General features: G+C 52.4%; 2 protein-coding genes across 3 annotated transcripts in view; one reads left to right on the forward strand and one right to left on the reverse strand.

Annotated features, from left to right (window-relative positions):
* The window catches only part of Gramd4 (GRAM domain containing 4), a 73,633-nt gene extending 60,372 nt beyond the window's left edge, over positions 1 to 13,261 (forward strand). For both annotated transcript variants that reach the window (XM_034516890.2, XM_076911842.1), the window contains exons 6-19: positions 1,676 to 1,808; positions 2,339 to 2,364; positions 3,509 to 3,600; positions 3,980 to 4,071; positions 5,060 to 5,108; positions 6,090 to 6,161; positions 6,584 to 6,627; positions 6,694 to 6,803; positions 6,903 to 7,057; positions 7,972 to 8,116; positions 8,474 to 8,567; positions 9,326 to 9,410; positions 10,469 to 10,537; positions 10,940 to 13,261. In XM_034516890.2, the coding sequence (XP_034372781.1) occupies positions 1,676 to 1,808; positions 2,339 to 2,364; positions 3,509 to 3,600; positions 3,980 to 4,071; positions 5,060 to 5,108; positions 6,090 to 6,161; positions 6,584 to 6,627; positions 6,694 to 6,803; positions 6,903 to 7,057; positions 7,972 to 8,116; positions 8,474 to 8,567; positions 9,326 to 9,410; positions 10,469 to 10,537; positions 10,940 to 11,044 (1,271 nt within the window). In that variant the 3' untranslated portion in view covers positions 11,045 to 13,261. The remainder of the gene's footprint in view (positions 1 to 1,675; positions 1,809 to 2,338; positions 2,365 to 3,508; positions 3,601 to 3,979; positions 4,072 to 5,059; positions 5,109 to 6,089; positions 6,162 to 6,583; positions 6,628 to 6,693; positions 6,804 to 6,902; positions 7,058 to 7,971; positions 8,117 to 8,473; positions 8,568 to 9,325; positions 9,411 to 10,468; positions 10,538 to 10,939) is intronic.
* Positions 13,262 to 15,092: 1,831 nt separating this feature from the next.
* Cerk (ceramide kinase) overlaps positions 15,093 to 22,834 on the reverse strand; it is a 49,325-nt gene continuing 41,583 nt past the window's right edge. Inside the window, exons 9-13 of the mRNA XM_034516137.2 lie at positions 21,666 to 21,771; positions 20,942 to 21,018; positions 19,990 to 20,195; positions 18,660 to 18,868; positions 15,093 to 17,601 (exon numbers count right to left, since the gene is read on the reverse strand). Of these exons, the coding sequence (XP_034372028.1) occupies positions 17,547 to 17,601; positions 18,660 to 18,868; positions 19,990 to 20,195; positions 20,942 to 21,018; positions 21,666 to 21,771 (653 nt within the window). The 3' untranslated portion in view covers positions 15,093 to 17,546. The remainder of the gene's footprint in view (positions 17,602 to 18,659; positions 18,869 to 19,989; positions 20,196 to 20,941; positions 21,019 to 21,665; positions 21,772 to 22,834) is intronic.

Here is a 22,834-nt window from a genome sequence, read left to right on the forward strand (position 1 = left end):
GCTTGTAAGCTGCTATGTGGGTGCTGGGAATCGAACCAGTGTCTTCTGGAAGATTAGCTGGTACTTTTAGCCACTGAGCCATCTCTCCAGCACCTAATCTTGATTGCCATGGTCTCCTGGTGTCAGGGGCTGTGTGGGACCGTGTGCCTTCTCCACACTGTGGGCCTTGGTCACCCTCCAATGAAGGAAGCTAGCCATCGGGCGGAGGACTGCCTCAGGCTCTCCCCGAGCCTCAGCTGTACACCTTGGAGCCTGAAGCACTGCTTCAGGCCTTTCCTGCCTTAGAAGCTAGCTCTGAATGTGGCAGAAAGCATCCCCTAACTTGGAAGTCAAGCAGGGGCCTCAGGACTTCAGGACCCGTGGAAGACTGCCTCCTTCAGGCAGATGGCCATGTTTCCTGGATCTGAGGTCCACAATTCACAGATCTGGTTTTCTTTTGTACATTTTTGATTTCATGAGACAAGTCCTCTCTATGTAGCCCAGGCTGATCCTCCTGCATCGGGCTCCCTGCCCAGTGTTGGGATTGTCGATGTTCCGCACCTTGCCCAGCCTGGGTTGACATTTCTAAATAGATTTTTATATGTTTAAATGGTTGGGGGAAAAAAAAAACCACAAGGATGATTATTTCTCAGTCAGTGTGTTCAGTGTCCATAAATAATCCAGCAGAAGCACAGGCTGGTCAGGCCTTTGCCTGGCCTTTAGACTGCCTTCGGCTCCCATAGCCAAAGCTTCTGTGCCTACCTGGAGCCACCCGCAAACCTTGGTGGATGGTAACAGAGCCAGATGAGCCTGCAGGCTGTCTGGGTAGCCCCGGGAGACACCCATCTCAGCCTCCCCACCTAGCCTCCTACCCCCTAGCCTCCACTCCCGCTGATCTATGTCCTGCAAGCTTTGTTTATATTGACTGTTGTCCACTCTCCCTAGCGCCATGACACACCCGGTGTGTTTTCATTAAGTTTTAATTGACATATGATATCTGTGTTTATGGCACCACAGGTGTCTGGTGGCCACGTGCGGCCTGCCAGTCCCAGGCTTTTAGATTATAGAGGCGCAGCGCCCCCTGCCGGCAACTCCACATCTTGTTTTATTTAGGATGCAGACTTAGGACACTGCTGGGCAGCCTCAGCCCTGGCATTCTCTTGGGTTGTGAGACACAGCCGATCACTGTAAGCTCACCTTGACCAGCAGCTTGGTCTCTGGGTCCTGTACCTCAGTATGCCCTGCACACACTGGCTGGGCCTCAGGACCTGGCATGGTGAACCCACTCAGCCTCTTCCCAGACATACCAGAGGTTGACAGGGAGAGTTGAACAGACAGCCACCATTGTCAGACATGGCCTAGATATAAGCCCGAGGATGCTTGGAAATTGAGGTCTGGAGATAGCTGGGGTCAAGTGTGAGGCTAGAGACGGCATGCGTTGGAGGGTCTCTGTGGCTGGGGTGGCTCTGGACTGCATCTGTTGGTTTGAACCTAGTGTCTTCAGGAAGCTGAGGCCTTCAAAGGCTCCTCCAGCTGGGCCCTTCACACTTTGCTCCGTAGTGAAAACCTTTCCCATATCCCCACCCAGATTGACATTTTCTGTGAGGCCCCATACCTGCCCATCATCTCCATCCAACTCAGGAGGGGCTGTGTGGACCCTGCAGTGGCCCTCTCTGATGTCCGCTCCTTCTCACAGAGCGCCGCAGCCAGGGGTTGTCCTCCCGTGTACAGAAGTGGTTCTATGAGAGGTTTGGGGAATACATCGAGGACTTCCGCTTCCAGCCAGAGGAGAACACAGTAGAGACAGAGGAACCCCTCAGTGCCCGCAGGTAGGAGCGCCTCACCAAGACCAAGGATCTCTGTGCTAGGACCAGGGCCCTGCACTAAACTTTGATGGGCTGGTCAGTCTTGATATCCTGTTGAAGGGGCTGCCACAAGCTCCTAGAGACCCCTTGTGTTCATGTTTCTGAGCCACCTCCTTGGAGGGGCTTGTGGGAAAGTAGAATCATGTCACATCCACGTTGAATGACTTGTGCTTTGTGACAAAAGTCACGTGAGGGTTGTGTATGCCTGGTGTCCATCGTGGGGTTTGGATCACTTAATGGTTCATGGACCTGGTCCATATACAGAGGCTCCCCTTATCAGATGTTCCCATAGACCCCAGAGGCTCTAGAGAGCCAGGCCTCCTGAGCAGCAAGGGCACTCAGGCACTGCTCTGTGTCACTGTGCACCTGAGGGTCCCAGGCCCTTGGATGTCCTCCTTGCTGCCCTTGTATTGGTTAGTAGTGGTGGTTTCTCAGAGTGGCCTGCTGAGCAGCTGGGGACTTCATACTGAGCCTGATCTCTCTCCCTCTTTCAGGTTAACCGAAAACATGAGACGATTGAGTAAGTACTGTGGGGCTTGGTGTGGGGGAGGGGGAGAGGAAGGGGGAGAGGGAAGGAGGAAATGGGGAGGGGGAAAAGGGGGAGAAGGGAAAGGAGGAGGGAAGGGGAGGGGAGAGGAGATAAGAAAGAAGGGAGCGGGGAGGGGAAGGCAGAGGTGGAGAGAAGAGGGGGAGGGGGAAAAGGGGCAGAGGGGGAAGAGGGAGGGGAGAGGGGAGAGGAAAGAAGGGAGGGGAGGGGGAGGGGAAGGCAGAGGTGGAGGGAAGAGGGGGAGGGGGAAGGAGAGGAGGGGAGGGGGGGAGGAGGAAAGGGAGAAGGAGGGAGAGGAGGAAGATGCAGAGGGGGAGAGGGGGGGAGGGGGAGAAGGAATGAGAAGAGGGCAGCCCCTGTGATTGTGAGCTGACTAGAACTCTCCAGAAAAGCATTTAAGGGCAACTCTTTCCCCCTCAATTCCTACCACCACCACCACCACCTCCCTCCCTCTTCCCCCCTCTCCTCCCTGAGACAAAAGCTTGTGGTGGAAGTGTGTCTGGGACACACCACCTTCAGGGCTAAGAGAGTGTTGAGCCTGCTCTGGTCAATTCAGAATTTAGAGCAATGGTTCTCAGGTTTCCTGCTGCTGGGACCCTTTAATACAGTTCCTCATGTCGTGGCGTCCCCCAACCATAAGATTATTTTTGTTGCTACTTCATAACTGTAACTTCGCTACTGTTATGAATCATAACATAAGTATCTTTGTTTTCCGGTGGTCTTAGGCGACCCCTATGAAAGAGTCATTTGACCCCACCCTCAAAGGGGTTCCGACCACAGGTTGTGAGCCACTGGAAATACAGCTCAGTCCTCTCATATTCCTTAAGCCCTGCAGAGTGCAAATGGCAGCCGACCTCACTATTTCTTCCCTGTGCCCATCTCCTGCTACTTGTGGGCTGGGCTGGGAGCAGGTGGCATCTCCTTATGGGGACCCGTGGTTAGTGGTCAGGAGGGACACTGGCAGCAGAGGCCCTCGGTGGGTTGGGTCTTGTACCCAGTGCAGCCAGTGAGCTGGTTTTGCTTCTGCCTGGGGGGGCGAGCGGGGCCCATGACCCTGCTCATGTGCTATAGGGTGGGCCGGTGCTGTGCTGACCTTTGCGGTCTGTTCTGTCCCCAGAGCGCGGTGCCAAGCCTGTCACTAACTTCGTGAAGAACCTGTCTGCCTTATCTGACTGGTACTCCATCTACACTTCCGCCATCGCCTTCACGGTGAGTGTTCCCCCAGACCCGGTAGGGCCTGCAGGATGCCCGTGAGGCCCCTAGAGGGCAGCCCCCAGGCAATTCTCCTTTGGGCTCTAAACACGCTCAGCTCCAGTCCCTGGGGCAGCAATATGGCTGTGTACAGCGATGAACCACCTCATCAGCTGGCAGAACCCAGGCATGGGAGTCCTCTCTCTTAAACTGGAAGCAGCCTTCCCACCTTCTCCTTCCCACACGTCCTGGTTCCCTAAGCATTTGTTGAGCTGAGACTGGTCTCCCTTATTGCTGGAGGAAGCAGGCAGGACACAGAGTGTACCGAAGGGCTATGTTTGCATGTCCCTCGCCTTACGATGTGTCCCTAACCACGCCCCTCACAATTCACCCTCAGGTATACATGAATGCTGTATGGCATGGCTGGGCCATCCCCATGTTCCTGTTCCTAGCAATTCTGAGGTTGTCCCTCAATTACCTCATCGCCAGGTAGGTGACCTGGGTGCTTGTGTGGCTGCACTGCTGCACATGCCTCTGCTAGGTGACCTGCTTCCCCATACTGCTGTAACACAAGCTATGCCACGTAGTCATGTTTGTGGGTGGTCCTCCGAGAGGCTCTGGAGACTTTAGGGGACAGGCAGTGGGTGGCTTAGCCTCACTGGTGTTTGGCAGGAAGGTCTTCCCAACCCTGGGGTGGGTGGGCAGCACTGCGGGACGCTTCACCCCCACGAACATCCTGATGGTTGTTGGTTATAAGAAGGAAGCACTGAGCAGGCAAGGTTAGAGTTCACAGTGTTCGTGGCATGTACACACACACACACACATACATGCATGGAGACGCTTCACTCCACCATGGAGGCTGCTCCTCTGTCATTCTTTGTCCTCACTGAGCTTCCCTTTCTAGAGAAACTGCATCTCCTAGGCTGGGCTTTACCTGTGGTTGTTCCTAGGAGTAAACATTAGCCCTTGGCCTTGGTTTGTAGTAGAGTCCTTGACTCCAGATTTCCTCTCAGCCCCTCAGAAGAGTACAAGTCCACATACCAGTCTGTGCCATCTACTTCTGTGCCTGTGTCAGGAATTCATTTGAAAATGATTTTAGTAGGGAACACTGAAATGCCTCTGAAGGAATCTTAAGCTCCCATTAAATCCACAGGTCCTAAGCACCATCAATCCACTGAGAGGCATTGCTGATGTCAATAAAACTTTATTAACAGACCAGTCAGTAGGCATGATGAGATCAAACTGACGGCGTTGGGCTTCTCCGTACCCACAATGGCTGCTGGTACACACGTGCCAGCAGAGGAGAGCCTAGCATGGGTAGCCAGTGAGATATCAGAGGGGAACAGCTCAGCTTCAGGGGTCTCTCCTATATGGCCATCTCTGAAGGAGCAGATGGCCCCTGCTCTAGCTGGTAGCTCAGTGTTATTCCCCCAAAGGTGACGTTGTTTTCATGGCTATGGTGGCTTCTGTTTTTCAGGGGCTGGCGGATACAATGGAGCATTGTGCCAGAGGTGTCTGAAGCTGTGGTGAGTCCTGGGGGTGGGGGGGCAATCTGTCCCTCTGTCTTAAGCAGTCAGAACTCATAACCTGGGGCCACATCATGGGGAATGCAGATGAGTGCCCTGCCCCGCCTGGGGGCCAGCCATGCCAGCCCTGAGCTCCAGGAGGCTGCCCACTCAGACACTCAGCTGGATCAAGCTTCACTGTCTAGAAGCAGATTGCCCTAGCTGTCTGTCCTGGCCGACCTTTTCTACCTGGGATTGATGTAGGGGCAAGAAGGGAATTATTATAGCCCCCATATAGCTTGTGGGTAGGGAGACGAACAGAATGCAGGACAAGTGGTCATGACTCTGTCCTGGACGCCAGAACCTCTGTCTGGCCCCTGCTTGGCTTGTAAATAACCTCTACAAAAGGGCCATTCAACTCCCAAAGGGGTCGTGATGCACGGGCTGAGAACCTCTGCTCTAGAATCTAAAGGGACTGTCGAGCCTGTGGGACAAAGGGAGGCCACAATGCCTGTAGGCATACTTGATATTCCATGGAGTGCCTAGGGATTGGACAATCTCCACTAAGGCAAGCCAGTGTCTTGCCCAGCCCTAGGGCTGGGGGCCCCTTAGGAGATTCTTAGCCGCAATAGTCATATGAACTTAAATGGACCTGGCTTCAGTTACCCTGTCTGTCAAGGAGTGAATGGGGGCGGTTTTGAGGTTTTGACAGGATATACCATTTCAGTGAGCTGGGAGGGTGAGTCAGGGCCTTTGTCCACCGCTGTGTGTGTTCACCCTGTGGGGCCCCGCAGCCTGCCTGCCCCCTGCACTGGGGCAGGGCAGCAAGCACAAGAGATTCTACCGTTAGCCCAGCAGATACATTTGCACCCAGTCCTCTGGCTATATCGGACCGCAGTGACCCACACATCCCTGGGGCTGGGAGACTTCATGCTGTGTTGTCAGTAATTTCTCTGAACTGTTAAATTCCAGTGGAAAATTCTCTCTCCCCTTTGACTGAAGGAACCTGCAAAGGAAGATCTGACCGTGTCTGAGAAGTTCCAGCTGGTGTTGGATGTTGCCCAGAAAGCACAGGTACCACCTCCGAGCTTGCCCGTTACCCTGGGAGGGAGGAACCCTAATCCAGAGGCTTTACAGGTCTGTTGTGGGTTGACCTGCCTTTTCTAGCTCATCTTTCTCACTCTGGTGAGGTGGCAGGGATAATGGCTTCCTGATGAATCTCTGGCCTTATGTGAGCAGAGAGAGCCCTTCCCCACCAGGGCTGAGCATCCCCAGAAAGTCAGAGCTCTGCACCATCTGCCCCCTTCATTACATCCAGTGAGCTTAGCTTTAGACCACTAAACCTCAGACCCGGAAGTGGCGGAGTAGGACCACAGGGCACCCGTGATCTTGGGCTGTGTATTTCCCCCCAACCCCCGTGACTTCTGGGTGTGGGTGTGTCTGCACAATTGACAGGCCCTCGAGCTTGTGGTCACTTCAGTTTCTTCTTCGTGCAGAATCTCTTTGGCAAGATGGCCGACATTCTGGAAAAGATCAAGAAGTAAGTGGCTGTCCCTGCAGCGAGGGTAGTGTGAACCACCCCACCTGACCTCCGTCTTCCTTCCAGCTTGTTCATGTGGGTGCAACCTGAGATCACGCAGAAGCTCTATGTCGCTCTGTGGGCTGCCTTTCTGGCTTCTTGCTTCTTCCCCTACCGCCTGGTGGGGCTTGCTGTTGGTAAGGAAAAACAAAACAAACAAACAAACAAAAAAACCCACCATCCTGGGAAAGTGCCCGCCCTTTGTCTGCATGGATGTATCCCTGCTCTCTCCTCAGGCCTCTATGCTGGCATCAAGTTTTTCTTAATTGACTTCATCTTCAAACGCTGCCCAAGACTTCGAGCCAAGTACGACACACCCTATATCATCTGGAGGAGCCTGCCCACTGACCCCCAGCTCAAGGAGCGTGCTGGCACCACCGTGTCACGCAGGGTGAGTTCCCCCACCCCCCAACCCCCACTCCCCTGAGGAGGGTGCAAGCAGAACCGTGAAGCTGATGGACCCTGACCTCTGGTTCTACGTCTCCTGTTCACCTGGAGCCTGGTGTTTTCCAGATCTTAGCAGCCTGTGAGATAGACAGTAGAAAGCACCGTAAGGTTTTCCCCTGTGACCACCCACTTAATACGTCAGGGCCAGCCAGCCCTGGGAGGGTTGGGCTAGTGTGTTCTCCTTGCGGTCTTAGGCAGGTAGGGTGCTCAGGCCCAGCAGTGCTCTCAGGGATGTGTCAGATGTTACGTTAGAGTCTTCATATGAGTGTTATCTCAGGGGTGCCCCAGTGACTCACTGCTTTTTGTAAGAGTGAAATGCTGTGTTGGGTTGGAATGGTCACACTCTGGGGCCCAGGACAGCAGAAACTGTTGGGTAGCTGAGATCAGCCATAGGCCAGAGCAGCCAGGCCTGGAGAAGCCCCTCTGGCTCTTTTCCATCAAATAGAGTCACCCAGGACACAGCTTGGCCTTTGGGGACAAATTGAGGGCCCATGTTAGCCCTGGACTAGCTGGGACAGGGACTTCCTAGGGCTCAAGACCATATAAATTAGCTAGGACATGGCTGGTACATCCTGGTGGAGGCCACCCCACTTTGTACTGTGCGCATCTCCCGGGGGCGGGGGGGGGGGGGGGGAAGTATCTCGTCTAGCCCAGGGAGTGAGCAGCAGAATATAGCCAATGCAGGACCACACTGAAAGGGGCTGTAGGAGCTACACCCCACATTTTTCAGAGGGGATAGAGCCTGTCTGCCAGTTTGCAGCTGGTATAGGCAGGCAGGCAGACCAGTGTGTCCCCGTACCAGCAGCAGATCCAGCTGCCTCTAGCCAGAGCCTGACCAGGACTGTGTGCTGTTGGCAGCTGCAGACAACCTCATCACGGAGCTACGTTTCCAGTGCTCCAGCTGGGCTGAGTAAGGATGAAGATGCTGGTCGCTTTCACAGCACCAAGAAGGGAAACTTCCATGAAATCTTTAACTTGACGGAAAACGAGCGCCCACTAGCAGGTAAGGTTACTATGAGTCCTTGACCCAGCCAGTCATGGAGTAGAGGGAAGACTAGGGCAGGGTCTAAGCCCATGCAGGAGGCATGACCCCACCTCCAGGACAGGCTGAAGGAACCAGGGAGGAAAAGGCTCCCCACCCCCACCCCCAGACTTTGTGTGTATTCGAAGTGCTGGGATGGAACCAGGGCTGACCTGCTGGGTGAGCACTGTGTCCCCATCAGCCCACACTTGGACTATTCTGCTGGTCCCTTGTGGTTGTGGTTACATCTTTAACAAGTTGGTGCTGACAGGCGCCAGCATAGGTCAAGGCCCAGGTATTTCCAGAGGAAGGAAATTGCAGGTCCATTTTCTCCACCAGTGTGCGAGAATGGTTGGCGTTGCTGCCTCATTAACCGAGACCGGAAGATGCCCACGGACTACATCAGGAACGGGGTTCTGTACGTGACAGAGAAGTGAGTGATGCCACAGGCCCAAGCGTGACTGTTGGGGAGGAAGTGGGACAGGGTCCTCCCCAGGTCCCAGACACATGCCTAGGTCCAGTAAACAGGTTTTGCCTTGCTCCGGCCCAACCTCTATTCCACACTCTGCCCAGCTCTCTGGACTTCCTGACTCCATTCCTGGGCAAGCCCTGCCCTCCCTTGGACTGATAGATTCTCTCATTTGGGATGCTCATACGGAGTTCATGGCTATTCAGATGGACAAAGGGTAGAATCTCTCAGGAAGTGGACTTTATAGTGACCTTTGAAGGTCCAGTCCATGACTGTCTGAGGTTAGGCTAAAGGTAGATTTGGCCTTTCTCTGCTACGTGGGACTACAAAGCACCTTGGCCATGCAATGCCTCTGCACCCCGTGGGATCTGAGGGAAGGCTACAACAGGGGTAGGGTATATAGATGGTCATCATCATGGGGCCCCTTACCATCCTGTCCTCTGCACCTGCAGCAGTAGCTATAGTCCCAAGTCCCTTCTTGCTCCCCCTGCCCAGGAGAGCCTGGTGAGGCCTCAGGACAAGTCCCTGCTGCTCCTGTTAGCAATCTTCTGAAACAGAAAGGCCTAGATGTAGCATAGAGAAGTTTAGTTTCTTCCAGGTGCTGAGTGTGGTGGGTCCCTGACCATCTACGGGGCTGTGAGGCAGTTGGGGAGGACCCTACTTAGCAGGAGCCCCTCTGGTCCGGCGGCTATTGCATGCCTCTGCATTTGCTCCCCTTCTAGTTACCTGTGCTTCGAAAGCTCCAAGTCTGGGTCATCAAAGAGGAACAAGGTGATCAAGCTTATGGACATCACAGACATCCAGAAGGTGGGTAACTACCCATCCCGCCTCACTTACAGCCTGGAGAGTCAGTAGGCCACAAAGATGGAGAGGTTTGCGGATATGAGCCCAGGGTTAGGGGAGATGTGATCTAGAGTCTTCTCCTTCTGAGATAGTTGAATACCTTGGACCACAGTGCAGTCTCACTTCTTCTACATCCCTGGGAGTCACCAACTGGCCTGGTCCTTATTATACATGCAGAGAGGAGCAAGAGTGACATCTACCTAACCTGCTGGATTCACCTCCCATCCCCACCCTGCTTCTCCGATCTCATGTAGTCCAGGCTAACCCTGAACTCAGTTTTTTGTTTGTTTGCTTGTTTTTTGTTTGTTTGTTTGTTTTTGTTGTTGTTGTTTTTTGTTGTTGTTCATTTGTTTTTGTATGTGCTGCTGGGATTCAAGCCCAGGGCTTCATACATGTTCAGCAAGCAAGCTATCAGCTGAGCTACATCCCTGCCCTTGCTGTGCCTTGAAAGGAGAATCTGAGTTCTGCCTAGGCACTTACAGACATTTGTACACACGGAGTGAGGCTTAGCAGTTTCCCCAGAGAGTTGGTATGTAGAGCATGCAGTGTCTGGAGGGCTTATGGGAGTGGATCAGAGAAAGAATGACTCTGTTGAGTATGGGACCAACCAGCTTCCAACTAAGTAGCCTGGGTCCAAGCTGGCAATAGTCAGGAATAGTCCTAGTACAGGACAGGGTCCCTCTGTTGCCTTGGTTCAACCTATGGCTATCTAGTTACCCCACCCCCACTCCATGTTCACAGTCAGGCCAGGGCCAGGATCATCCTAGCCTATATTTAGGGGTCAGCCATGCTGACAGGTAGCCTTACACAACTATCAGCCACACTGGGAGTGGGTGGGTGGGGGATACCACAAAATCAGAAGACCTAACCCTTTACCTCCTGTAGCTGGGATGTCCTAGGCCTCTCCAGGTCTTGGTGTCTATGTGCCTGACTTGTAGGAGAGTGTCCTGGACACGTGGGGGACTAGCTTCACCCCGTCCTTGGGAGAAGCTGGTGGTAAGGGCTGTACTCTTTCCTCTCAGTACAAAGTCTTGTCTGTCCTCCCTGGCTCGGGCATGGGAATCGCCGTATCTACGCCATCAACCCAGAAAGTAAGTACCTGGCAGATGACACCCACCCTGCTCCTACCCTTGGCCAGGGGACCTGAGTGAGCCTCCCTGGGATGTGGTTTCATCTTGAGGGGAAGCTCCCTTCTTCCCTCAACACAGGAACCTACTCCATGAAGTCAAGGTCCAGAAAGCTTAGCTTGGGTGGGCACCATACGGTTACAGGGCAGACATGTTTATGAGGCCCAGAGGGAATGGATCCTGCAGGCATTTAAGGAGAAAAGTCTGGGTCCTCGGGCTGGAGTCTTCTAGGTGAGACGAGTATCTGGTCATTTGCCGGGCCATCTACACCCTGCCAGGCTGCTGCCCTCGTCTGACAGGGGCCATAGTAGCCCCAGCCTGGCTATGAAGCATTCATTCCTCCAGAATCCATTTCTTCTCCACCAGCCCCTGGTGTTCGGTGCCATGGTGCACAGAGATGAAGCCTTTGAGACCATTTTCAGCCAGTATGTGAAAATCACGTCTGCAGCAGCCTCTGGCGGTGACAGCTAGTATTGACTCTGAGGCGTTGCTGGAATCCTTTCCAACCATTGGCTGGAGGAGCAGACGTCCTCACGATCTTCTGCAATAATTCTCCTGGACCGTTGGCTGGTTATATTGGTCTAGAGTCTGCAGACCAGAAGGGCTGGAACCCATATGGAATGGAGCCGGGCTGGCCCGTGCTGAGAGCATGAAGCACCTTCGTGACCACCTGTGTCCACAGGTGGGCAGAGGATCCTCTTAACCTGTTTGAAGGATGGCATACAAGACTCTGGTCCTCAGGCCCTGCTAAGCACAGCTCCTCACTCTCCTTCCCGGCCTGGGTACAGACCCAGCCCCTGCCATTCTGAGAGGCTCCTTGGTCTTATGACCCCTGTTTTCCAGAGGCTTTTTCCACCAAAGCCATAGCGGGGAATGATTGTGGCCCCTTCCTACAGGGGTGGTAAGACAGAGAGAAATGGTGGGGAAGCCCCTCTCTAGGGAAGAAATGGCCAGTCATCTCACCAGCCCTCAGACCCTTCTTCCATGTTGGACCTGCTGTGGCCACTTCAAGGCTGTGGATAGGGCCTCTCAGGGCTTGGTGTTTTGGGGGTACCTCCCCCTCCATTTTCAGTATCTGGGCATGAGCTATCACTCTGGCTCATCTTGGCTTGACACTCCAGCCAGGAGGTCAGGCCAGTGGTTGGTGTCCAGCGAGGGTCCAGAATGGCGTGTCGGCAAAAGCACACCTTTTTTTAACACTTTGCTCTTTGGAAGGTTTGGGAGGCCTTCTCCACTCTGCTGTTAAGTGAGAAACTCCGTGGTCATCTGGCTGGCGTTTGGCCTCCAGGCTGCAGCCACTCTGAGTAACCAGATGGGTTCAAGGAGCTGTCCTGAGGGGCTGTCAGGGAGATATGGGAGGGTCCTGTGCCACAGGAGGCAGCTGTGGGCAGAGCCTAGAGGTTGGGGGCCCGAGTTGCCCTGAACCTCTAACATCTAACAGTATTCTCTCTCACTGCACGCCCTGCAAGGATAAGGCAGATCCCACCCTATCCATGTTCCCTGCCCCAACAAAGGTGGAGACTTCACGGGTGGGTGATATTGCAGGCCTGGGCCTCTGAAGGCGGCAACCACTACCCCACCTGTGAATTTCCCAGGTGGACCACTCTGGCTCCTTCAGCTTGTCCCGAGTCCTTCAGATGTCCCTGAGATTGCTTTTTTGAAGAAACAGAAGATTATATTTTTTACAGAGAGCAAGCTGTCTTTCTTATTTTTGTATCATTTTTCAAATGTAATTTTTACCTTGACTCCAATGCTAATTTGCCGGCGTGGGTGTGAGGCCCGGTGGCTTGGGCTTATGACACCTCATCCCCAGGGACTTCAGGCCACACACCTCGGGTGGGAAGGGCTTGCCAGGCAACCAGATCAAGCACACATACAACTCCAGATGTGCAGCAAAGGCCACATGGCTCCAGGTACATAGAGGAGTCTGAATGGAGAGGCAGGACCCTCCACCCAGGGCTGTGGCTTGGGCCCCTGAAATATGCTTAGGCTATGAAGAGCATGGAGTGAGATAAGAAGCACCCCAACATGCCAGAGGGGAGGCAGCATGGCCTCTGACCTGTCTCTAGGGATGGCTTCATGGATGGTAGCCACTCATGATAGTTAATGCTTTATGGAGCCTGGCAGTGCCTGGGTTGGTGAGGGTTGCCACCTGGCGTGCCACAGAGAGGCTTTAAGCTGCATAGGCTTTTGGGGTGGAATAAGTGGTTTAGTTTGAGTCTCTTTCTCTGGGAAAGAGAGATGAAGACTGACCATGGGCCAGGGCAGTGAGTCAGGGAGGTGGCAGTGGGCCCCAAGTTCCACTATTGGCCACCACATGGGCAGGTCTTTGGGTGGAGCTCAGGGGGGCAGGGCTGGGCCAGAGGCCTATGCAGCCTCTAGGCATACTTACAGAGACACTGGGGTTTGTACTGGATTGTGTGATCTGGGCAGGTGTTTAATTACTCACTAATCACTGACCTAGAATGTTCAATTTTATATGTGTGAAGCTTGAGTCTGTTTTGGATCTGTACATAATTGTTACTGGTGTAACTTTTGTTTTACTAAAGGATCATATTCTATAAAGAATTGATAGGAAAAAATCCTCTGTCACATTTTTTTTTTTTAAAAAAAGAGAACCTTGTTTAGATACAAAGTCTTGTATAAATTATAATTTTTATTTAATAAACCTAAAATGCTCTGTGCTGAGTCTGGGGAATCCTCTGTTCTTAGCAGAGTGTGTAGATGTTGGTTGGGAGAGCAGCTGGGTAGCTCCCAGGCCTGTACCACACCAGAGTCCTCGTGGTCACTATTGTCGTTTGGGTTCCACACAAAACTGTCTGAGAATGAAGGCTTGGGTATGAAGTGTAATGGGGAGTGGATCTGATTGCCTTACTGCGCCCCCTGGTGTGAGGGAGGCTGGGAGCAGGAGGTAGTCCCTGGGTCCCAGAAGACAGGCCGGAGAAGTGGCTGGACCTGGGTGTGTGAGGATGAGTCTGGACCAGGCAATGCCTCGGGATTGCAGTGTAGGCCTTGGTTCCATTGAGCTGTGGTCTCTGCCAGTCTGGGGTCCTGTGCAGAAGGTATCTCTGGCAAAGCTGTGACTTTATTGATTCAGATGCTGACACTGGATGCAGAGGGATACGAGAAAACCTGGGAGTCAAAACCCGGATGGGCATGCTGTTGGTGCCTGGCCCTACCTCTGCCTCAAATGAGCACTCAGGAAGCTGTCCAAACCTCTTTGGAAAAGGGCTACAGACAGTGGGTACCCAGGAGTGTGGCCATAGGATGGACATTGCATGTTCTATGTGTTCACCCACACATCATCCAGCTACTGACTCACCCTTACATTTATCCACTTCATACACGTGTACTCCATCCATCCATCCATCCATCCATCCATCCATCCATCCATCCATCTTTTCTCCCTCTATACATAACAAGCATACACCATACACCATCCATTCATCCATCTATCCATCCACCCACCCATTTACCTGTCCATTTATCCACCCACCCACCCATCCACCTACCCACCCATCCACTCACCCACCCATCCACCTGTCCATCCACCCACCCATCCATCCATCTACCCACCCATCCATCTATCCATCCACTCACCCATCCATTCATTTACCCACCCACCCACGCATCCAACCATCCATCTACCCATCCATTCACCCACTCATCCATCCACCCACCCACCCTTCCATCCACCAATCCATCTATTCATTCATCCACCCACCTACCCATCCACCCATCCATCAATCCATCCACCCACCCACCCACCCACACATCCATCCATCTACCCATCTATTCACCCACTCATAAATCTACCCACCCACCCTTCCATCCAACAATCCATCTATTCATCCATCCATCCATCCCTCCCACCCATCCATCCATAGCACACACTGGCTTTGGTGCTGAGACATAGCACAGTCAGAGTTCACTAGGAACTTGGCAAATAGAGACTCTCAGCTCTCCCAAGAGCACACCCCACCATGACAACCTAATAACTCCTCACTCACCCTCTCTGAGTCTCCGCAGCCGTCCTTCCTGAGCCCATGCTATATAGTGCCACCATGCCTAGTCCTGTCTGAGGCTCTCATCTGGTTCCCTTAGGCCAAGTGGAGCGTCTGAGGGCACGATGCATGCAGATCCCGGCGAGTGCCACTGTGGCTGGCTCTACAGAGACAGTGTACACGCTCTGCCCAGCATAGCCGTACTATGCAAGCACAGCTTTATCAGCAAGAGAGGAAACACCTGGTGCGTTTCCTTCAGGCAGAGCCCACTAGCTAAATAATAATGCTCTGTGAGACGCACCCCAGGTGACACAAGGAGGGGCTGCTCAAATGTTAATATGGCAGCAGACCGACCCACAAGGGGGAGGCAAGACGGGTAGAATTATCAGGGAGAGCACCATGGATATTTAGAGAGTCATTCCGTTTCTTAGCAAAGATTCATTAAACCCTGTTTTCATTTTTTTTAAAATCTGCATTGAAAAGCACTTGTAAAAGATGGGGGAGGGGAAGCCATATTCTGCCCAAAGTAACTTTATTTATTTATTTATTTATTTGTCTTCTCAAACATATCAGATCAAATATGCCACTTCCTAATCTTGAAGCCAGCAAGATCAGGAGGCATATTGGGCCATTCTTGCGTCAGTGCTCCCAGCTCCAGGAGATTGCATTGAGGAATGAAGCATCCTCTGGGAAACCAGCCACTCCCCACTCCCGCTGCTTAGTTTCCATAAACAGGAATAAGTTACCGCTTATACCTGCTGCCTAACCGTTGGGCACCGGTGGGCTACAGAGGGAGTTAAAACATGGACCAGACCTCCTACAGGATCCTAAGTTGCCACCGTCTAACCTTTACCCCTGTTTTTTTCTCCTAAAATACCTAAGACCCCCGGAGGTTGGGGTATTACATCTAAAAAGCGTCATGGAGACTGTCTACTGCTTGGGAATGTCAGGGGCCTCCCTCCCATCCTGAGCACCTGTGTCAAGGGTCCTAAGTGTCTGACACTCATGCTGCTCCATGATAGCGCCAAGATTGGAGATTCTGAACGTGGCTTGCACTGCTAAGCACCATCAAAGCATCCTCTGTCTGCATCTCTCCCCCAGAACTGGCAGTGGCAGGGGTGGACCAGGGTATGGGTATCATGTAGGCGAGGCCAGTGAATATCTGAATCCCTGGAGGAGAGTGCAGTTCCTGAGATCCAGGGGCACCCACAGCTGCCTCAGGCACTGAGCCCCCTCTGGAATGCCAGGAGTGAGTGGGCACATTGAGGTGGCCAACCGAGCATCTGCCTTGACTCTGCTCTGGGGCTGCCTGCCTACTCATAGAGCTGCTAGTCTGACACCTTTGGGTTCTGCCCATCCAGGGACAGATCTGGATAGAAATTGCTAGGTGCATTTACTCTTTCTAGCCAGCTTTCTAACTCGATGATCATTAAATAGCACCACCGCACAATTGCCTTTAAAGTGGTCCCTAAACATAGCCGCCTTTACGGCTCCTCTTTTGTCTGGATGGGACCGAATACTAACCAGATTGTGCATATGCCTCAAAACAGAAGTCAGTGCAAGGGCACCTAGAAAGCGGTGCAGCCTACAGAACTCTGTAGCGAGTAACAGGACCCGCCTGAGATGCATACTTTCCCCAATGTAGAACCTAAAACCTACTCTTGTAACAGTCAGTGCCCTTCCCTGTTTGCAAGTCAAGTTTAAGCTGCGTAGTCTTGAATTTCACATAAAACCCTTTTACACACATTCCAGATGTGTCTGTCTGGAGACACAGCACAGGCCATAGTGTGTGGCTGAGAAGCCCCTGGGTCAGGAATGCCTTCAGAGGAAAACTGGTCATGAGCCCAGGGCTTCAGCCAGAGCAGCCAGCAGCCCCCTTGTGAAGACAGAACAAATAGCCAAGACGTGGACTATGTTGGACACGAGACTAGATGGACAAGGAGAAAGCTGTGAATAAGTACATGGAACAGAATCCACGGTGAGGGAAGAATGGATGTGGACCCAGGAACAGACAAGGATTGCACCAGAGTACCTGGGGGGTGACCTGAGATCATCCACCATCCCGCTGGTGACAGTGGGTATCCACCATCCCACTGGTAAGGGTGGTATTGAACTCACAAAGTACCCTCTGTGTGTGCCAGCTGCCCACCCCCCCCCACCCCAAAACCCAGCTATGGAAGTGCTCTGATTCCAAATAGAGCCTCCTCTTAGCCAGTGCTTCACAGACTGCCCTGGCCAGGGTGTGCAGGCTACCAGGGCTGACACAATGAAGCTTCCAAGTGGGTACTTTGCTGGATTGTCTCACAGGATGCAGCTGTGATGGCGGCGGATGTGGGGATCCCGAGGATGAGACATCACCCTGGGTGTCTTCTTGCAGTGACATGGCCTTGCTCTGCAGGCGTGGCTGTGCGGAGGACCTTGCTGAGTTACAGTTGCGGTGGCCACATAGCGACATCCTGATTGTAAATGAGGGTAGGTATAAAGCGGAGGCAAAGACAACCAAAACCAAAACCTGGTCACGGACGACTCCAGAGAAAGTCTCACCAAAGGGGTCAGGATGACCGGGTCATGAACCTGTGTGTCCAGGCGGTGTAACCTGATTCCTGGGACATAGTTATGGTATAATGTCCCTAAAATTATTGCAGTGGAGCCACTAAAGGGCCGTCTTGAAATCTGCATGGTCGGCATGGCTAAAATCTAGGAAGCCGATGCCACAAACCAGCAAGTGCCATTTGTTGAGAACAAGTGAAAAGTGGCGCAGGTGCGGGCGTACACGCGGAGCCGAGGGTGCCAGGTATGCATACAGAATTGTTGACAAGGCTGTCTTTTCTAAAAACCAAGATTTACCTATCAAAAATAAATTTCTAAATTCGAATGGATATATCAACATAATTGGTCTGTCGAAATTTTCTTAATTTTCACACTCCCCAAGCTCAGGGCAGACGGCTCCTGGGCTTTGGGATTCTCCTTTAGGACTCTTCTTCGATTCCCCGAGCAAAGAGGCGCACCAGCTGGCAGTGGACCCTGCAGAGACAAACACCGGCATTTAAACTCCGCCTGTGTCCCACCACTCACAGCTGACCTGAGCCCCGCACCTCCCGGAATCTCAGAGTTCTCTCTCAGTCTCCATATGCGCTGCACAACCACACTAACGGTCTGCTCTCAAAAGACAGCTTGCTTTATTTTTTTTGTGGGGAAAGACTTTTCCTTGGTCTGTTCTGTTGGTTTCTATCCCAGTACCACATTTTGTTGGGGAATGAATGCCCTCCACCAGCAAGAACGGGCATGACAGCCTTCCTCCGGCTTACTCACTGCTTGGATGCCGGGCACTCAAGGCCTAGTTAGCAAGTTCCAGGCGTGACTCATGTTAAGGCCCAGTACCAACCCTGTAAGCTTGGCTAAGAGTGACTCTGAGCTCCCTTTGGGTACCTCGGTGACTGAATGGGTAAAGTCACTCAGAGCCAGCCACCTGGCCCCAGGTTCTTGCACGTGTCCTTATGGGCCACCTGAGGCTTCCGAGGTCCCTAAGGCTGTGTGGCATGGCCTCTATGGGATCCTCTGAAGTATGTATGTCCTCCCTCTTTGCTTGACAGAATCAGCATGCCCTTCCTGATCCCTCTGCCTCCTGCTTGGTACTCCATATCCCAACCTTGTGCACTTATCACTTGACCATAGGTGCTGGGGAGGGGGGCAGGGAGCCCAGGACTTAGAAAGCACCTAGGAAGCTAGTCACTTTTTCTTGTTTTAACTAGAGAGGGGACTATGACCGACAGAGACCAAGGGCAGAATGGCAAATATGGCAGAGAAGGAGCTGAGGAGCCTCAAAACCCCTGTCTACAACACATAGTGCCACACAGTACCTGCCCCATGCAATGTCAGACCACACAATCAGCACCTGCCCCATGCAAACGTCAGACCACACAGCTTCCACACCTGGCATAAGAACACGGGGAAACAACGCCTCGTGCTTTCTGCCACAAACCCCAGTGAGCTCTCATGATGTCTGGGAAGCAGCACCCTTTGGCGGAGACAGCCTTCATGGACAGACATCTGGGCAGGTGGCAGGGGTGCCCCCCACTCACCTGACCTCGATGGCGGGGCTGTGCAGGATCTCCCCGTCACAGTTCCAGGAGCTTCTGGAGGCTGAGCAGGCGCAAGGGGGGTTGTCCTTGCAGATCTGCCCAAACTTCTGCTTCTCTAGGTCCTTCAAGTCATTGTCCTCGTCTTCCACATGCTTTGATGTGAAGTGGAATTTCTTGACTCGATAAACTTCAACAAAAGTGAAGTCGAACTGTCAAGGCAAACATCGTGGGGCGGCGGTGAATGGGTGAGACAAGCCTCCCACCTCTTCCTGCTTCAACCAGCCAGGACTGGGAAGATGCATACTGAACAAGTGACTCCAGGCCACCAGCCTTCCTCATCTGACAACCTAGAGACCAGATGTGCACTGCCCTCCCAGAAGCTTCACACAACTGCCCATACCTTTGAAGTCTCAGGTCTGAGGCTAGGGAGATGGTGCAGAGGTTAAGAGCTCACACCGCTTTAGCAAAGAACTCAAGTTTGGCTCCCAGAACCCACATCAGGCAGCTTGCAACTACTTGTAACTTCAGTTCCAGGGGAATCCAACACGTCTGTTCTCTGTGAGTAATTGCACTAACATGCACATACCCCACCCCCCTGTGTGAGCGTGCACGCACACACATGCACACACACACACACACACACACACACACACATTTTTAAAAATTCTTCACAGATATAAATACTTTAAAGAAGGCTGGAGAGATGGCTCAGCGGTTAAGAGCACTGATTGGTTTTCCAGACGTTCTGAGTTCAATTCCCAGCAACCACATGGTGGCTCACAACCATCTGTAATGGGATCTGATGCCTTCTTCTGGTGTGTCTGAAGACAGTGACAGTGTACTCACATACATAAAATGAATAAATAATTCTTTAAAAATATACTTTAAAGAATCCTACGGTTCATTAGGGGTGATTTGTAGAATTCTCTTTTTCGAAAAATTAATTCTTTTTAAGCGTGTGTTTTGGGGGAGGTGTTGCCTACATGTGTATCTATACACCACGTGCATGCCTGGTGCCGTGGAGGCATTGGATCCCCTAGAACTGGGGTTATAGACACTTGAGAGCCATTACATGGATGCTGGGGAATTGAACATAGCTCCTCTGCAGAGGCAACCAATGCTCTTAACTGCTGAGCCATCTCTCTGGCACCCAGATTTGTATTTTTTTAAATGAAAATGTACATGTAGGAACCGACAAGGAGCTTAAGGAGTGTGCAATATACATCCAAAGATTTCCCTTCCTTGGAGTTAACGACGGATCCTACAAACTAGGGTGGTGGGAGGGATTGCCCAAATGTAAGTGACGTCATCGGGGCAAGAGTGGCCTCACCTGGTCCTCCTGGTTGGTGTGCCGGATGAGGAATCTCAGGAAGTTGAACCTGGAGCATTTCCGGATAAGGATGAGGTCAGAAGATCCATCTCCCAGATGGGCATATGGGGACAGGCCCCCAGGGCTCCGAGGACAAGCACAGGACATGTTGGTGGCATTGATAGCCAGGAACTTCCCACACGCCACTTTCCACTCCTCCACTTCCTCTGCAGAGGACAGCAGGTGGGTGCTAAGGTCGATGTGTCACAGAGGCAGCTGCACAGCATGCAAGGGGTGCTGGCTGCTCTCCCTCTGGCCTCGCCTCTTGGCTTTCATTCTGGCTTGACTACATACCATAGAGCCACCCACTCTCCTCGGGACCCCAAGCAAGTCCTACGGGGAGCGGGTTATTTCTCTTTGGACAGCAGTTTAACAAGGGTGAGCAGCCCTGTGCAGGGGTCAGCCTGAGCTACCATGTCTTTTTATATGGCTTACAGGCTAGGAATGGTTGCCACAGATTTTGGGGAGTCTTAAAAAAATTTTAAAGAACAATAGCTTGTAAAAGAATATTATGCCACATTCCAATCTCAAGAGTCCATAGAGAATGCTATAGGCACGTGACACACCCACTTCTCCACACACCATAACTGCCATTTTTGCAGGGAACAAAGACCTTATGGTGAGTATAGTGGAAGGCACACATTCAGCCAGGCCCGGGCAGGACATTTGCCAATCCATATTTCATAGCAGCTGGAGTGGCAGCTGTGGCTTTGGCCAGCCCTGTGACAGTGATGGAAGGCCTTCCTACAAATATCAAGGCTCCCTAGCATCTCCTAAGCTGAAATGACTCGATGCTGACTGGAGCTAGACAAAAATATTGACACAGTACAACCAGGAAGAGAGGGAGGTGGGGTGGACAGGCAGGAGAGGTCACGCGTTGAGAGGCATGCGAGGACACGCTTGCAATGATTACCAGTGTTCTCCAGGCCATAGAGGGCTTTCTTCTGTTCTTCTTCCAGCTGTTGCTTGCTCTGCCTGCACACGAAACACCTGGAAGACAGCGCACTCGCCTTGCCTCTAGTGCATGCACTGGGTGCTTTTAAACAACTAAGCCCCTGGTCTGGACACACAGGAAAGCATTTAAACTCCTTTTGGACGGTAAGAGTTTCAAAGGCTCCACCAGAAATCATTCTTTAGGGTACTACTTTTGAACTCTCAAGATTAGAGCTAAATGCTTGCCTATTAGTCAGCGGCTTCCTTCTCCAGGGCTTGCAGACATCTCTAGGATTGGCTTGACTGCCTAGCTCAGGACACATCAATGAGTGAGAATGCTTTTATCTCAGAGAACAGACGTGATGAGCCGATGCTCCCTCCAGTCAGTAGCCCAGAGTTGAGCCACTAACTTGTCGCAGATTTCTCATCTGGGCGTGGGTGAGACTAGCCTAGTATTGGACCTGCCCCTTGAGTCTGCACCTTGTTGAGAACAGCTGCTGTGCACATCGCCAGGATGGAGTCATCAGGCCAGCTCTTCTGGAAGCATCTATGAACCGGGAAGCTCTAAACAAACCTACGAAACTCGGAGCCTTCCCCCCTACATTTGGAAAGTCCTTCTGCATCCACTGTCCTAACGGGAACAACAGCTCTGCACATGTCAAGCAATTTACAATGGCAACCCAAGCAGACATGCACCTGCTTACCCGGCCCGGCAGGGTTTCTTGTCCCGTGGAGATCCCACCGTGTGCTGCGCTGGGAGGAAGGACACTGTCCCTTCATAGTACTGATGAGAGAGAAAGGTCTTCAGCCCTGGGGAAAGAGCAGATGAGAAAGAGTACCCATTTGTCACTACCTGGGTATGACCATTCTTAGATGCCCAGCAACAACAGAACCACCACCACCACCATTATCAAAAACAGCAGGAGTCTAGAGAGCTGGCTCAGCACTTATGAACACTGGCTGTACTTCCATAGTACCCTGGTTCGATTCCCAGCATCCACATAGTGACTCATAAACATATGTAACTTCAGTTTCAGGGGATCTGAAGCCCTCTTCTGGTCTTCACAGACACTGGGCAGCATGTATATAGTACTCGGACACACAGAATAATTTTTTTTTTAAATTTTTAAAAGAAAAGAAAACTGGGAGCTAACCAGTCTGTGGGGGGCAGGAAGGTCCTTGCAAGTGACATTGCTATTATACCAGAAGGAGGTGCAGATTCTGCCTTCCTTGCAATGGCCCCAAGTACCACACCACTAAAAAAACCACAGTGAGAGGTGTGGTCAGGGCTTTGGCCACATATTCAGGCTGCCACGTAATGGCAGCAGTGACCTTGCATGAACTTGACGGTGTGTCCTGAGTCCTGACGACTCAGGGTCTCCACCACCCCTCAACATGATCAGCAATGCCCCTGCCTCCTGCATGCTTAACCCCCACCAGCGTCACTATCATCTACAACATTAGTGTCTCCTGGGTGAACTTGGAACAACGGTCAGGCTCCTCCCAAAGTGCCTACTGAACGGTGCTCTATCCATGTTGCCACCTGCATGGTGCAGGCCAGGATGGACAAGGCCAACAGACTGGGCTGCTGGGCCTCTGATAGCACATGGGGATAGGAGAGTAGAGAGTGGGCAGGAGAGTCCAGGCGTGCCATGCAAGTCTTAGGGTGACCACCTGCTCTGGGACTAGCTGGGCTTGCCCTGGTCCTGCGCAACCTCTTTGTCCAGTTTATGTACACTGTAGAGAAATGCTGGCCTTGTGGAGTCCACCCCATCTGACCCCTAGTACACTGGGCTCTTCCATTCCACCCAGGGGCCAGGCCCCGCTTCATCATATCCTCACCTACAAAGCCTCAAGCACCTGGCCTGTGTAG

The sequence above is a fragment of the Arvicanthis niloticus genome, chromosome 13 (assembly GCF_011762505.2).
Source record: "Arvicanthis niloticus isolate mArvNil1 chromosome 13, mArvNil1.pat.X, whole genome shotgun sequence".
In the NCBI taxonomy this organism is placed as follows: Eukaryota; Metazoa; Chordata; class Mammalia; order Rodentia; family Muridae; genus Arvicanthis; species Arvicanthis niloticus.